The sequence below is a fragment of the Meles meles genome, chromosome 16 (assembly GCF_922984935.1).
Source record: "Meles meles chromosome 16, mMelMel3.1 paternal haplotype, whole genome shotgun sequence".
NCBI lineage: Eukaryota > Metazoa > Chordata > Mammalia > Carnivora > Mustelidae > Meles > Meles meles.
Genome location: NC_060081.1, coordinates 59,474,502 through 59,489,888, shown reverse-complemented (window position 1 = coordinate 59,489,888; position 15,387 = coordinate 59,474,502). Strand labels below are relative to the sequence as shown.

The 15,387-nt window shown below is 55.0% G+C and overlaps 3 protein-coding genes across 6 annotated transcripts in view; 2 read left to right on the top strand and 1 right to left on the bottom strand.

Annotated features, from left to right (window-relative positions):
- Positions 1-912: 912 nt before the first annotated feature.
- EIF6 (eukaryotic translation initiation factor 6) lies at positions 913-7,104 on the top strand. 4 transcript variants are annotated; one of them, XM_045981818.1, is made up of 7 exons: positions 913-1,025; positions 1,273-1,391; positions 1,525-1,610; positions 3,340-3,515; positions 4,067-4,243; positions 4,419-4,600; positions 6,822-7,104. In XM_045981818.1, exons 2-7 carry the CDS (start codon positions 1,285-1,287, stop codon positions 6,829-6,831), a joined length of 738 nt encoding a protein of 245 aa, XP_045837774.1. In that variant the 5' UTR covers positions 913-1,025; positions 1,273-1,284; the 3' UTR covers positions 6,832-7,104. The 4 variants fall into 4 exon arrangements, with proteins under 4 accessions (XP_045837774.1, XP_045837772.1, XP_045837776.1 ...); XM_045981816.1 differs by having other exon boundaries at positions 971-1,073; XM_045981820.1 differs by having other exon boundaries at positions 986-1,028.
- Positions 7,105-7,652: 548 nt separating this feature from the next.
- MMP24OS (MMP24 opposite strand) lies at positions 7,653-9,410 on the top strand. The gene is made up of 2 exons (XM_045981062.1): positions 7,653-7,771; positions 7,854-9,410. The coding sequence occupies exon 2, from the start codon at positions 7,857-7,859 to the stop codon at positions 8,046-8,048; it is 192 nt and encodes a 63-aa protein (XP_045837018.1). The 5' UTR covers positions 7,653-7,771; positions 7,854-7,856; the 3' UTR covers positions 8,049-9,410.
- The window catches only part of MMP24 (matrix metallopeptidase 24), a 47,880-nt gene continuing 41,244 nt past the window's right edge, over positions 8,752-15,387 (bottom strand). The window contains exons 8-10 of the mRNA XM_045980573.1: positions 15,043-15,181; positions 13,347-13,613; positions 8,752-11,487 (exon numbers count right to left, since the gene is read on the bottom strand). Coding sequence (XP_045836529.1) covers positions 11,150-11,487; positions 13,347-13,613; positions 15,043-15,181 — 744 coding nt within the window. The 3' untranslated portion in view covers positions 8,752-11,149. The remainder of the gene's footprint in view (positions 11,488-13,346; positions 13,614-15,042; positions 15,182-15,387) is intronic.

Genomic DNA, 15,387 nt, shown 5'->3' with positions numbered 1-15,387 from the left:
CAGCAGCCTGGTGTGTTGTGAGAAAGGCGGAGTTATGGAACTGCATGTTGAGGGCTGGGAAAGGGCACCGTTCAGTCCAGTTATGGAGGGCTCCCTGAGGGAGAGTGGATGGCTGCAGAAGGGCTGGGGGTTGGGGGGGAGAGGACAGGGGCTCCAGGCCCCCTCTACCTTCATTTTGACATTCTTAGAGGCCCTAGGGCTTTGTGGATTCTACAAAATGTAGATCAAATTCCTCTCATCCATGAGAGCAGGTCCCTTGACTGCCACCCTCTATCTCGGGGGCAGAAAGTGGCTGCTGACTGATCAAGCACATGCAAGGGGCACACAGTGGCAGCCAGTTAGGACCCACACCGTTGCCCATCTGGACCCTCCCTAAGACCCGGTTTCATTCACCCTTCCCTCTCTCCAATATCTTCTTCAGTCTGATTTCTTCTACTTCTCTGGCCACCCCTCCTTCTCCAGCCTTTGTCCTGGTCTGATTTCTCCCCCCTGGAACCCTCCATGGGTGACTTCAGCCCCAAATCTCAGTCCCTCACTCTCCCCTGGGCTCCAGATCTGGACTGGACATCTGTCTCGCACCTCACTCTCGGACTGTCATCTTCCTCACACCTGCTCTTCCTCCTTCGGCTTTACTTCAGTAAATACCTCCGTCATCAGTTCACTGTGTCTCTGGGAGACATCCCTGTCTCCTCCTCTCTTATGGCTCACATCCAAGCAGCCACAGGTCTCGATCAATTGCATCTCCCAAAAAACTCCTGAATGAATGAATGAATGAATGAATGAACGAACGAATGAGTGATTGGATGGATGGATGGATAGATGGATAGATGAATGAGAGCACGCTTGGGGCGGGGCTAGGTGGGTACGGACCGGACCAATCGCAACCCTGGAGTCCTCCCACGGGGTGGAGCTACGGTGGCCGCCTGCGTGGCTGGGCGCGCCGAGCGCTCCCGGAAGTCTCCCTGGGCGGAGGCGGAAACGGAAACCTACTTAAGGCCGAGCGGACTCCTTTGCCGCGTGCGGAGGTAGTGGTGGATTTGTGATCCGGTACAGAGGAACACCGGGAGGGACAGGTCCGGAATCCCCGCATCGTTAGTAGTAGGAGCCGGAGGATTCGAGGCTAGAGAGTCTAGAGGGGCCCAGTGGGCGGGACCCAAGATTTGAAGGGCCGGGCGGGGCGTGGTCGCAGCGGGGTCTGAGGGGCCGAGGCCGGCAAACCGGGACCCAGGGGCCGGGAGAGGATCTGCGGGCCCTGAACTCCCGCTCCCGCAGCCCTTAGGCCTCATGGCGGTCCGAGCGTCTTTCGAGAACAACTGTGAGATCGGCTGCTTTGCCAAACTCACCAACACCTACTGCCTAGTGGCCATTGGAGGGTCCGAGAACTTCTACAGGTGCGGCGGGAGCCCCGGATCCGCGGGCAGTGGGGTGGCTGCATGGCGGGGAGGGTTCTGGGAGTCGGGGGCTCTGACAGAGTGAGGGCTCACGCCCCTGAGCCCCGTAACCACCGAGTCCATGTTCCTACAGTGTGTTCGAGGGTGAGCTGGCCGATACCATCCCCGTGGTGCACGCTTCCATCGCCGGCTGCCGCATCATCGGGCGCATGTGTGTGGGTAAGCCTGGTGGAAGACGCGGAGCGAGGGAGTGGAGCCGACCAGAGGCTTTAATTGTAGCCTTGGAGAGAAGCCCAAGTGACCCTTGGATTTTCCAGGCTTTCAGCCATTTTCTCCAGAGACTAGAGAATCTCTCAGGCCTGGGCCGGACCCAGTTAAAGGGTCAGCAGATCTGACAGTGGAGAAGGGTTCGGGATCATAGGATCACAAATAACACGAAGTGCTTTCACTCTTACGCTTGATTTCTTTCCTCCTCCACCAAGACCCTGGCAGGTAGGCATTATTGCCTAATCGGACTAATGATGAAGCTAAGATCCAAAGAACCCCAGTGACTCACCAGGTTCCACACCTAGTGTGAGAGAGATTGAAATGTCATCTCTCCCTTGCCACTGACTCTGGGCATGTTGCTTCTTCTTTATGAGGATCCAGTTCTACCACTATAAAATTACAAGTTAAAATTCTGGGTCATCCTGTTCAGTTACCCGTTTAAAAGATTGTATTCATTTATTTGGCAGAGGGAGATCACAACTAGGCAGAGAGAGAGAGAGAGAGGGAAGCAGGCTCCCTGCCGAGCAGAGAGCCCGATGCGGGACTCGATCCCAGGACCCTGAGATCATGACCTGAGCCGAAGGCAGCGGCATAACCCACTGAGCCACCCAGGCGCCCCCAGTTACCCGTTTAAATGGTAAATCCTCTTTACCATGTCTCTGAGTGGCATCCCCATCCTACTCCCCTGCTTCCCATCACTGTGGAGTCTGGCCATTGGTCATTTCTTTGAGCTGGATCTGTCTCACTGTCGCCCCTTATTTCTTTACCATCACCCCTTCTTGCTAGTCCTTTTCACTGGGGGCATATAGGAATTTGTTCTTTTATTTTTTTTTTCGTAAGCCTGATGACCCTGGCCTCCGAGTATTTTCTCATTAGGCCAAACACTCTCATCCCTAGTCATGAACTTTGGACTTGATACTTGGTGTTTTTTTTTATAATGTGTGGTAACTCAGAGTTCAGAAGTTCAGAGTTGTGTTCTAGCTGTAGTAGGTGGAGGTTTAGTTATGGTTGTTACAGTATAATTGTAGTTCATTCTGACTACATTTTGTGTAGGTATATAACACAATATATTCAACCATTGTGTTGACAGTAGGCATTTGGTAGTTTCTGGTTGGTTTTATTATGAATAGTGTTGCTCTGGCTTTCACTGAACACATGGACATGTTTCTGTTGGATATATAATACCTAGGAGAGGAATGCTTGGGTCACAGGGTATGTGAATATATGTACCAGGTGATGCCAGATAATTATCTGAAGTGGTCGAGTAGTTTACACTCCTACTGATTGTTCCATGTATCTTTGCCAACCCTTGGTATTGACATTCTTTTTAAAATTTTAGCTTTCTGGTAAGTGTGTAGTGTTACCTCAGTTTTTAAGTAGCAAAATACACAACTAACACCAAGAGTTCCTCTTTCTAGTCGTGGTCTCCCCTGGTTGATGATAGCAAAGTGGATGGGGTGTGTTGGGACAGATTCCTGGGCTATCTCTGGCCTGCCCAGTGGGACTCCTGGGCCCCCTGGGTGTTGTATGGATCAATAGGTTGGTGGGCTGGGGGCTGGGCCTAAAGCTTTCCTGGGGAAGCTAACTGGACGAGATTATGTCTTCAGCCCCCAGAGCGTAGCAGGCATCTTGTGGATTTGTGGTCCGTTCTTGGCCCACCTCTTAATTTGGGTCTCTCTAGGGAACAGACACGGTCTCCTGGTGCCCAACAATACCACCGACCAGGAACTGCAGCACATTCGCAACTGCCTCCCAGACTCAGTGCAGATCCGGCGGGTAGAGGAGCGGCTCTCAGCCCTGGGCAATGTCACCACTTGCAATGACTACGTGGCCTTGGTTCACCCAGACCTGGACAGGGTAAGGTAGCCTGATTTGGCCCGGGAGTCACAGGACCAGCCTAGTCAGTGGTTAGTCACTGGTCTTGCCAGGACTTAGGGGTGTCTTTTGTGGGTTCTTTTTATACTTGGGCTCTAGCATGTCTGGCACTCATTGGTGCCTGACATGCTAGGCACCAATGGGGCCTTCCGTGGTGTGGTCAGTGCCAGAAAGAAGCTGAGGAGGGTATTAATCCTTCAGAATCAGGGAGATGGTCACATCCCGTCCTGCAGCCAATACCAGGAGGGATGATTGACAGTCGAACTTTTGAGTGTGGGTTAGAAGAGAGAGAGTGATTTGGAGACCAGCCTGTCTATTCAGGGCATTCACACATACTAGGGGCTCTGGAGCGGGCCTTGACTCTACTCCAAGCCATATGCCCTCCTTTCTCTGTGTGAAGCTTCCATATGCAACTACGTAGCAGAGGAATGAGGGGCTTAGAGAGCCTAGCTGGGGGTGGTTCTGGGCATGGAGGGCCCTGGGTTTCCTTGACCTGCAGGTTCTGGGCTGAGTACCATGCCTTTGGCTAACAGGAAACAGAAGAAATCCTGGCTGATGTGCTCAAGGTGGAAGTTTTCAGACAGACAGTGGCTGACCAGGTGCTCGTAGGAAGCTACTCTGTCTTCAGCAATCAGGGAGGCCTGGTACATCCCAAGACTTCAATTGAAGACCAGGATGAACTGTCCTCTCTTCTTCAGGTCCCTCTTGTGGTAAGCGTTCCTTTCTCTGATCTCTGTCTCCTGCTGAGGCAGCTCCGTTGCCCAGTGTAAAGGATCGGAGTTGGGTTTGCAGGGCAGGGAGCAGGGTTTGGGGAACGTCCTCAGTGGGGAGTGGCAAGACTTGGGCTTTGGGGGGCATGAGACACACTGAGCCATCCCTTCGCAGGCGGGCACTGTGAACCGAGGCAGTGAGGTGATTGCCGCTGGGATGGTGGTGAACGACTGGTGTGCCTTCTGTGGCCTGGACACAACCAGCACAGAGCTGTCCGTGGTGGAGAGCGTCTTCAAGCTGAACGAAGCCCAGCCGAGCACCATCGCTACCAGCATGCGGGACTCCCTCATTGACAGGTACCTGGGCCTCTCTTCTGCCTTTGGAGGGTAGGAGGAGATGCCACCAAGAACAGGAGCCGCACTGTGTTCGTACCGGTTGGTTCTCCTCGTGTGGGAGGGCACACCTGCAGCGCTGCTGAGGGGTCCCGGGCCACAGCCAGCAAGCATTGCCTGAATATCGTCGCCATCTCTGAAGGCTCAGCTCACAAAGCTTCCCTCGGGGCCATCTTATTTTCTCACCACGTCGTTTTGTTGTCTGGCTGCTTGTTTGTCTGTGTCCTCAGGCAGCAGCCCAGAATCTGAGACAGAAAGAGTGGTCCACGGAGGGAAGGAGGGGAAGCTGCTCTTAGGAACTGAGGAGATTCCTAGGGGGCTTGTTGGGGGTGGGGTTGCATCAAAATCACAGTCGTGTGGATTTGTGTGGGTTTAAGGAAAAAGCGGGTTCTTGGGCCCTAACCCTGGAGAGTCTGGGGGTGAGGCTCTGGAATCATTTTCCTTTGGAAGAGCAGCAGGTGTGGGTATTCACCCTTCCCAGAGGATTCTTCTCAAAGCATGCCACCCCCAAGTATCACAGTAGTCTGTATGAGGATAGGAACCCCATAGTAGAGCATGCACCCTGTTACAGACCCCTTATTTAACAGGCAGAATTATCCTTCATTCTCCCTTCTTCATTCATTCGTTCACCTGATGTGCACTGAGCCCTGTTCCCGAAGTGGCTTAGGAAGCTCCAGTGAGACACTCTGTTATCCAGGAAGGTTTTGTGGAGGACACATTGTTTAGTCTGGGCCCCGGGGGAATGAGTCGGTATTTGAACAGGAGTGGGGAAGCATTTGAGACAGACCCTGAGTAGGAAAAGTGTGGAGAGTGAAAGGGAAAGGGAAAGGCAAGGACGTGAATGCCCGCATCAAGAAGTTTTGACTGTAGGCCTGTGATTTTGACCTTGAATCTATGTTGCAGTACTTGTTTATGTGGATTCTTGGCATCACCTCTCACTTACTGATTGCCTAGGTCTGGAGTGAGACCCAACCATGTGTGGTTTATTTTAGTAAGTTTGTCTGGATGATTCTTTTTTTTTTTTTTTTTTTTAAAGATTTTATTTATTTATTTGACAGAGAGAGAGATCACAAGTAGGCAGAGAGGCAGGCAGAGAGAGAGGAGGAAGCAGGCTCCCTGCAGAGCAGAGAGCCCGATGCGGGGCTCGATCCCAGGACCCTGAGATCATGACCTGAGCCGAAGGCAGTGGCTTAATCCACTGAGCCACCCAGGCGCCCCTGTCTGGATGATTCTGATGGGGAACCGGCATTGGGAGAGCCGCTGAAAGGGTCAGTTGAAATGGGAAAGTGTTATCAGTGGATTTGTCATTTGTTCAATAACTTCTTTTTGAACATCTGCTATGCCAGTCATGATGTGGTAATGAATAAAATAAATGCGCCCTGCCCCTGTGGAACATATAATCTTATAAAGAAAACAGTAGGTACACAATCATTTAATTAAATAACAAAACTTAAAACCTCTTAGCAGCCTAAGAACAGAAAGACATTTCTGCAACCTGATCATTGATACCTACCAAAAAACTACAGCAAATGTTGTATTTAATGGTGAAGCTTTAGAAACTGCTTTTAAAGCCGGGCAGAATTGGCCCACAGTCCCCAGCATGGGTCAGCATATAGTGGTCCTAGGTCATGCAGTTAGATAAGGTAAAGACATGGTATTAGAAAGGAAGAGCCCAAACTCACTGGCTTCCTTTGGTTTTGAACCCACTGATTTGAGGTACCCATGAGCGCTCATAATGATGGGGTCAGGTAGGTGATTAGAAATACGTACTCTAGTTTTATAATTGTATGCGTAATTATTACCTCCAGGAAGAATGTTCTGGCCCTATTCCTGTCACTGGGGGATTTGAGGTCTGGGCATGTCCCTTCTATTTTGAATCCTCTTACTCCCTTTTCTGATTGTTGGACTTGACCTCTGAGGTTCTGGTTTATGATTGGTTAGTTTGAATAAATTACTGAGTTGAGTGGGGAAGGAGTTACTTTTAGGTTTTAAGCTCTGAGCGATCTAGACTGGATTGTGACTCAAGGAAGCAGTGTAATCTGGGCGGGGCAGTGGGCTGGGCAGCGGGGTGGGGCTCTGAGTGGGGCTCTTCAGGCCTGAGCTGGAACAAAGGGATAAGGGTGGAGGCAGCATCTTAGTGCAGGGTGAAAGCACTTACTGACAGTATTCTCTCTTCTCTCCCTAGTCTCACCTGAGTCACTTTCCATGCTGTTCTGTGGGCTCTTGGCTCTGGACTTCGGCTCCCTCCATGCCCCACCCAGTCTGTTCTGGATGCTGGCCGGGAGTTGGCAGAGAGCTCACTGGGACTGAGTGGCTGGATGCCCAGCTTTTCACCTGTGCCCATCTCCTGAATTTACAGTTAACTGCAAAAATCTGCCATGTTGTGCTGTCTGTCAGGCCTTAAGGGCTCCTGACTGACTGCTCTGTTTGCTGTACCACTTCCATTAAAGGGCAGCTGCCTCTCGCTATTCTTGAATGTGTTGTTTGGGAGCCTCCGCCTGCAACCCTCCTTCCCTAGCACTGTTCTGGGGGGTAAGTGGGTAGGATGCACACACACACTTCAGTTTCGCAATCTCCCACCCTCCAACCCCCATGATCAGGATGGGTGGATTCCTCCCAGGGCAGGAGGAAGAAGCATTCTCTCTACTGCAGTTCTCACATTTTCCACACAACTTCAGTCTCATACTTCTGGGCTTCAAAGGGTGAGAATCTGTTCCAGTTCTTCTCCGGGCTGGTATGAGGACGTGTAAGGGGTCTGGAGCAACGGGCCACACGGCAATCTTGTCTCCTTGGACCGAGGTGGGCGGAGGTCGCAGTGCTGGCTGCCAGCATCTGCAGAACAGCTTTCCTCCGTAGCTCCAGTGGGTGTGGGAAGCGTCCGGAGGAGGAGTCACTTGTGTCTCCGGGCGGTGTGCGGGGCGGGGCCCCGGGACGCTGGAGCGGCATTGGCCGGGGGCTGGTGGGTGGGGTTGGGTCTGTCGGGCCCGCCCCCGGGGTGTGAAGCGGAGGTCTGAGGGTGGGGCCGGCGCACTCGGTGACGCCACGACGCCAGCCCCTTCCGGCGTCGCTACGCTGCCGGCGGAGCGCAGTCGCCGGCGCTGGGATCCCGAACACCCGTGGCTCTCGCGGCTCGAGGTGAGGGCTGGGCTGGGCTGGAGCGGGGCGGGGAGACGGGGTGGCATGCGGCCGGCCCACGCCTGACGGCCTCTCTTTGCAGACCATGGGCTCTCGGCTGAGCGGCGGCCAGGGCGCCCCGGAGCAGGTGCAGCCCCAGCCCCAGCCCCAACCCCCACCCCCACCCCCACCCCAGCCCCGGGCGCCCGAGGCCCCTGAGCGGCCCCCGCCTGAACCTGGTCCCTGGGGGCCGCTGGACGATGTGCGCTTCCTCATCGCCTGCACCTCCTGGTACTGACAAGCCACCCTCCGCAGTTACCGCCCGCCGCCAACTGTCGTTCTGTTCGCCTCACCTGGTTCGTCTCTCGTGGTCTCTTTCCACCCCCGGTGCCCAGGAGACGCTCGGAGAGTTCGAGGAGGTCACGGAGGACCATGAATGGGGCACCGGCTTGCCTCTAGCTCCTCCCGAATTTGTTCGCTTCTCAGCCTGAACCCAAACCAGCTCAAACCTTCGTGCTCACCCTACCCCGTAGCTTCTTCAGCGGTCTGGGTCCTGGGCAGCCCTCCCCAGCACTGGCTTCCCAAACCAGGTCAGGACTCCTGGTAAAACCCCAAGACTGCTGACCTGACCTCCTGTCATCTGTCCTTTATTGCTGAGAACCTGACTTTTGCTTTTGTCTTTGGTTATGGCACCACGTGCCTTGCCTTCAGAGAAGACCTAGCCACAGTGACCCTCCCGGTGCCCCTCCTGGGGGAAGTTGCTCTGTCATTCTGGATCCTAGTGAGGCATTATTAGGCTCTGTTCCTGGAACCCCAGTAACCCTGGGCCCGCAGGGCCGGCCTTCTGGAAAAGGGAGACATCTGATTGCTGGGCTGGGAGATGAGATGCACGGGACAGTTCCCAGACACCCCAAAGCACCTTGTTCCACTTCTCCCAGAAGCTTCTTAAGGCCACTCCCAGAACCTGATCCTTGTTCCCACATCCCAGGGAAACAACACACTCTGTATTTTTGTTTTATTTAGAAATGATTTAAAAAACATTATACAAAGGCTGATCAGTTTAAAATGTGACCGACACTGAAATGCTGTGATGTTCCCCAGGCCGAGGGAAGCTGGGCTCTGGGGTCCCCAGTGCTGTGCCCCTCTGTCTGTCTGCCCTGTCCTGGGGTGATGGACAAACAGATGACCACAAGACAGGAGAATCCGAGATTGGAAGCCTCCAGGCTGAGCCCTCTCTGGGCCTGGCCCTGCATCCCTCACGTCTGCAGCCTGCTCTGCCTGCCTCCATCTCCTGCTCTTTCTCAGCTGGCCTCGGTAGTACCAGGAGCCAATGGGGAGCCTGGGGAGCCTAGAGCTTTCAAGAAGTGAGAGCACCAACCTGAGGAGTGGAGGGGGACCTAGAAGGGGAGAAGGGAGGCCAGGAAGAGATGGATAAAAGAGACCCTTCTGATCTCATCTTGGACCCTAGAGGCATCCATAGGTGGGGACCCAAAGCCCAGCCAGCCCACCCGATGATGACCTGGGTGAGAAACAACCTCTCTGTGCTTCATTTGAGGGCACGGTGAGAGGTACCCTAGGCTTCCCAGGGCCTACACGAGTTTCATGTGAGTGGACAGGTATGAGCTAATAAAGTGCTTCGCAAAGTATAAAACACTATACAAACCTATGAATTGCTAATACCTCTGCAGTTGTTCCCCACCCGCCCCAGGGAGCCCGCCCTTGGCCAAAATGAGAAAAAACAGAAGGATGATGACAAGGAATACAGTGGACCCACATAGGTGGCCTCTGGGACAAGAGAGATTTTGCTGAAGACAGCTCCCAGGGCAACAGTAGTCCCTGTCTGCTACAGGTTAAGCCAACCCAAAGCCCAGAGGCCACAGGGTAGGGGCAAGGCCCATGCAGGCTCAGAGGGCCAGGATGGCTTCTGAGGCTCTGCCAGCACCCTGAGGACTGATACATCCTTTTGGCTTTGGCAGAGAGCCAGTGGGCACCACTGAACCCATGGGCCTTTCCTAGGGCTCTTCAGTGACAAAGGGGGCTGTCTCTACTCAGTTGGAGAGAGACAAGCTGAGCCCTAGGATGTCCTGCCAGACAGTGAAGTGTTGGCCCCTAGCAGTGGGACTGCTACCAGTTGGGGGTGCCCTTTTCCAAAGAGCAGTGCAGGAAGATGGGCCCAGTGAGCTGGGTCAGCAAGGGCGAAGCTTGTATAAACACTGCTTCCAGGCTGAGAGGTCGAGTTGGCCTCAAGGTAGCTAGGGGTGTGGGCCCTGAACACTTCAGAAGGCTCCCCTGGGCCTGTTACTCCAAAGCCATGAGAATGTTGGCCTGGAGCCTTTTCTGTGCACCTAATTAGTCAGACTGAGCCCCGGACCACACCTAACTAGTCGGGCTGAGCCCCAGACTGTAAGCAACAGGGCCAGGGCCTAGGGGAGTAGGAAAGAGGGACAGGGGAGTGGAGGGTGGTCACAACTCAGATCAGCCTCCAGAAACAGGGTCAGCTCCTGCCCCAGCCCTTTAGCCTCATGAGCCGAATCCAGCTCTTGGGGTGTCTGGGCACTAGAGTGGTCTTAGCAGCACCTTGGTCCTTATCTCCTGGGGAAGGGCCGGCCACGCTGGCCTCATCACCAAGATAGTCACCTCTAATTCACCTAACGCCTCAAGCAGCCTTTGCAGAATGGGACTTTTAAAACAGTAGTGACAGGACATTTAAATATTCACGACATGACAGCTGGGTCCTTGTCAGACCCAGCTGGGCCACAACACTGCCTGCAACATGTGACCCTAAATCTTAGGTCTCAGAGGAGACCCTGATGCGTGGAGCAGGTTTCCTGAGGGATCTGCTGAATGCCAGCAGGGGAAACCCAGGCTTGTTGCCCACCGTGTTTGCAGCAGGGGTCTTGTAGCCTTGGAGGACAGTGGGGTCGGGGTAGGGGTGGGGGGACATCTGACCAGCAGGTGTTGGCAAAGGGGGACCGGGATCGGTGGCATCTCCCAGATGGGGCTGAGAGTGCTAGTGCTGGCTTCCACAGAAGGTGCTGGGCCCAGCCAGGAACGGAGCTGTGGTGCCTCATTGGTACCACAGGATTCAGTGACCACAGGGCCTCCTCCTGGCATGGTCCCTACCTCCTGATGGGGCCTGGCCTATTCCCTTGGGTAGGGAGCAGTTTACCCAGGACAGAAAGCTGGCAGCTGGGTGCCAGACACCCACCCTGGGGCACAGCCACCACCACTCCCCGCCCCACGCTCAGCCTAGGCCAATGTACCTACCACTTCAGCTGCATGACCCCTGGCCTAGGGCCCTGCTGGCCCCCGTGGGCAGTGGCCAGAGCTGCCCCTCAGACCCTGATGAGGAAGGGCCTGGCTGGCCAGACCGAGTGGACAGAGAGGGCTCTGGGCTGCTCACACCCACTCCTGGACTGGCCGCTTATAGTAGGTGACAGGCTGAGGGCCTGCCTTGTTCTTGAACTGGAAGATGGTGTAGACCAGCACCAGGATGCAGAGGGACAGGATGCAGGGGATGACCACAGCCACGGCATTCACAGAGCCTGGGACGTCGTTGATAGTCACCATGATGTCCACATCGTCCTGGGGCAGCCGCCGCTCCTTCCGCCGTTCCACCTCCTTCTGGTTGCAGCCCATCCAGTCACGCAGGATGTTGCGTGGGTAGCCTGGCTCCACGCTCAGTTTCTGGTTGTCAAACTTCCAGTAGTCCCGGCCCTTGTAGAAGTAGGTGTAATCTGCAGAAACAGGGCCCAGCATCACTCCCAGACACTTCCCCGCACCTGCTCTGACCCATGGCGAGAGGGCAGCATCGAGGAAGGGCACCTCTCCCACCCTGGAGTCCAAGAGGAGCTCTGAAGGAGGGGTGGGAGCGGCACGTTGCAAGGCCTGGAGGTGGGGAGAGGGCAGTGCTCACACACTCTGCACACAGTGCGGCAGGGCCACGGAGTATGACCCATACAGTTGCAGAGGGGTGTGCCCAGGACCTGGGGCAGCCCAGCCCGTCATCTCAGAGGTGCTGGGAAGCCACTGAGGGGCTTTAAGTAGTAAGTGTAGTAAGTCCCAGTTTGTGCCTCTCTGCCTTAGCTTTGGGTCACAGGGCCATCACATTCCCCCCACCCCCCACCCCCTTGTCTCTCACACTATGGCTTGGACAGCTGCCCTCTTAGCTCTGGAGCCTCAGCCCAGCTCCTGCCTAAGGCAAGGGGGGGTGGGGAGCAAGACTTCTTTTGTTGACGGCAGACACCACTTTGTCACAGTAATCATGGGTTTTCTTTGGCTTGTCACACATCACAACACAGAGTCAGGGTCTCTGGGACCCTGCTGGGGAAGGGCCTGGAAAGAAAGGAGGTGGGGGGGGGGGCGGTGCTGGGCAGCCACAACATCCTCAGGGCCCAGCCAGTCTAGAGACAACAAAGCAACTCATTCGGACTCTCCTATTGGCCAGCACCCCCATGCCCTGGGACTTTCATTGGCCAAAGTCCTTGATGTCACCTGTCTCTGAGGCTCCCAGAAAGCGAGACCATGTGTGTAAAGCATCAGGTACACAGGAGAGACACCAAGTAGCAGCTCTGCCCCTGAGACTTTTGGCTTTCTTACCGGTGACATCTCCTTGGAGAGCCTTTCCCCCCAACCCCCCAGCCTTCCCACCGCATTCCCTTCCCTTAGAGCATTTGTTGCCACCTTAGCTGTTTTCTGCCTCTAGACTGGGAGCCAGGGATGCAATGCAAGGCTTATTCCCTGCTACTTCCCCAGCTCTCCCACGCAGGCTGACGCTCAGTAATTCTTGTGGAGTAACTGAATGACTCCTGCCATTCTACATAACATAAAACACGCCAACAAGAAGTTGATGATGGCCATGATGACAACAGCTAGAACGCATGCGGTAGGGACCATGTACTAGGTGTGTGTCTAAGAGCTCCACTTAATTTATCATATTTAATTCTTAAGAAGTGCCTGCGAGGTAGGTACCATTATTATCCCCATTTGACAGATGAGGATGCTGGGAAAACATGTTTTGCCCAAACTCCTAGGAAGTGGCGGAGGTGGGACAGGAAGCCAGCCAGGCCCCAGAGTCCCAGATCAGGGGAAATTTATTGAACAAACATCCATGCACTCCCACTCTGCACTGGGCAACACCCAGTCCCTCCTCTTGAGAAGCTCCTAGTCTGATGGGGAGCTCCCAGCCTGGCCTCCAGGAGGAGCTTTGGAAATGTCTCATAAATATAAAAGGCTTCTCCTTCCATCTGCCTGCCCTCAAGCCTCATTACACAAGCACCTTTGAAAGCACCCGTATCCATCATTGCTTTTTCAGATCTGAAAACTCGAGGAACCCCTAGAGTACATCTGAGGATCACTATTTGAGAAATGCTATCCGAAGGGGTGAAGGCAGTCTGTGGAAACATAAAATGTGAGTCATCCCTACGGATGAGAGGTATGACTTGGTAGCTGGGAAGAGAAAGGGTTAGACATGAGGCTGTTGTCTTTACCATCAGGCACCTTTCTCAAATCTGGGTACCCTGAGAGTATGCCCATGGACCCTGTTGAGACCCACATAAAACCAGCCCACCCCCTACACCGCCACGCTCTTACGTACATCCTTCCTTGCTGATGAAGGCCCCCTGCGGAGCCTGTGGGATGCCCTTCCACACAGTGATGGGCTTGGGGTAGCCAGGGTCCGTGGCCCGCCTCTCCTCGCTGTAGCGCCAGTACCGTTCACCTTTGAAAAAGTAGGTCTTGCCCACGGGTTCCCAGCGCAGAGCCGTATCGATGCCTTCTCGGGGAAGACAGCTCCCCAGCTCTCCTAGGCTGTGGGGGTACCCAGGCTCCACCGTCACCTCCTTAAACACCCAGTACTTGTCACCTGTAGCCAAGAGAAGCCCAGGATCAGCCTTCCCCAGTCACATGGGGCCAGAGGTGGCAGCTAGTGCCACGGGTCTATCTTCCAGAACTAAAGTCATTCATGAGCCAGAGTGTCAGGGGGAAGCAGCTAAGGTCTGCTTGAGGTCCTCTGTGGGAGACTGAAGCCCCTTGGCCCTGGCAGAGGATGGGAGCCAGAAGCCAGTCACTGTAGATCCTGGGCAGCTGGACCCACGCTGCCCAGCCTCCATCCCCCACCCTGCTGTTGGCTCAGGTGACCTGCTCCTCTCCTCTGGGGCGTCCTCAGCCACTCCTGTGGCTTCACACATATTAGGACTCCCTCACCTTTCACCAGTGACACCCAGCTCTGCAGGTTCATAGCGACTCCCATCGGACCTGAGCCCCAGACCCAGGAACCCTGATCCCAGCCTCTGGGCATTTCCACATCTGCTTCCTAGAGTTCCTCATCGCCTCCCTCATCACCTTTCTGCCTCCCAGTTCCCCAACAAGAAGCCCTAGCATCACCTTTGACCCTCTCTTTCCTTTTCCTCTCAGTGTTCAGCCTCTTATGAGGCCTTTTGCATCTTTTAGCTCTCCCCACTCTGGCCTCACTAGTCCTCCCCGGTGCGGGCCTCATCGACTCCGTCTCCTTCCCTCCGGCAACTGACTCAGAAATGGCCTCCCCACCTCTGACCTATTGGATTGCTACCTGCCCGCTGGCTCTCCACTACTCAGAAACGTCCTGTGAACTTCCAGCATTGCTCTAACAGGTCAAGACCGCATTCTGCTGTAACCAAGGCTCCTCAGGACTCTCCCCCACTGTCCTTTCCAGGTCACCGCTCACGGCTGTCCGACGTGGGGCTCCGTGGTCAGTCAGTCTAAGCTCTTCCGGTGTACGCGCTCATTCCCACACCACGACTCTGTTACCCAAGCTGTCCCTTCCCCTTGGACTGCCTGCCTCACTTCTCACTAACTGTCTCTTACCCTTCTGGGGCTGGGCCCACCTCAGGATAATGGAAGTGAAACCACCTAGCTCTGAGTGGGCAGGCCGCACACGCTAGCTCCCCCTGCCCCCTGCCCTGGCTTCTGCAGCCTCTGTGACCGCCTCCCAGCCACCTCTTACAGAACTGCTGGGATGGCCTCCCATGGAGCCCCGCGTGGTCTTCAGGCACCTGGACCACCCAGTGTAGCTGAGCCTTGTTATCCCACCAGCTTGGGCACACAGACCCTCCACAATCTCTTCGTGACTTGATTCCCCCAGACTGTGCTTCGCCTGCCTGCAGGGATCTGCCCTGTCAGAAGTCAGTGTCTCTGTTAGGGCCAGAGGGGCTCTTGGGGGGCACCTGCTCCTCACCCCACCTCTTCCTGTGTACAGATGGGAAAGGGGGTCCCAAGAAGGTCAGGGAACTGTCCCTCAGCACAGGCTGTATTACCTTTGAAGAAGACAAATCTCCCGTCGGCCCTTTCATAGGCTGCATCTATGCGGGCGGGCAGACCCTTCCAGAACTGCTCGATCTGCATCGGGTAGCCCTCTTGCACCCGGTTATTGCGCAGGCGCCAGAACCAGCGATCCTGGAGGTGAGGGGTGGGGGAAAGGTATGGCAGGCCCTGCCTCAATCTAGTGGTCTCAGCCCTGGGGCTCAAGCCTCAGTAACCCAAAAGCTTCCCCTGGGCCCAGCCCTGCAACCCTCCATGATGTCTGTCCATCTGCTGCTTCTAGATTCCAGTGCCCTGTGAGGAAGACAAGATGCCTGTGAACTCTCTTCATATAAGCCTCC

What these genes read in the sequence shown, in the direction of transcription:
- MMP24OS (XM_045981062.1), top strand. Translation starts at nt 7,857, where the DNA reads ATGGGCTCTCGGCTGAGCGGCGGCCAGGGCGCCCCGGAGCAGGTGCAG.
- EIF6 (XM_045981818.1), top strand. Translation starts at nt 1,285, where the DNA reads ATGGCGGTCCGAGCGTCTTTCGAGAACAACTGTGAGATCGGCTGCTTT. An exon ending in GGGTCCGAGAACTTCTACAG is followed by an intron (nt 1,392 to 1,524) that starts GTGCGGCGGGAG and finishes ATGTTCCTACAG; the next exon opens with TGTGTTCGAGGGTGAGCTGG. An exon ending in CATCGGGCGCATGTGTGTGG is followed by an intron (nt 1,611 to 3,339) that starts GTAAGCCTGGTG and finishes GGGTCTCTCTAG; the next exon opens with GGAACAGACACGGTCTCCTG.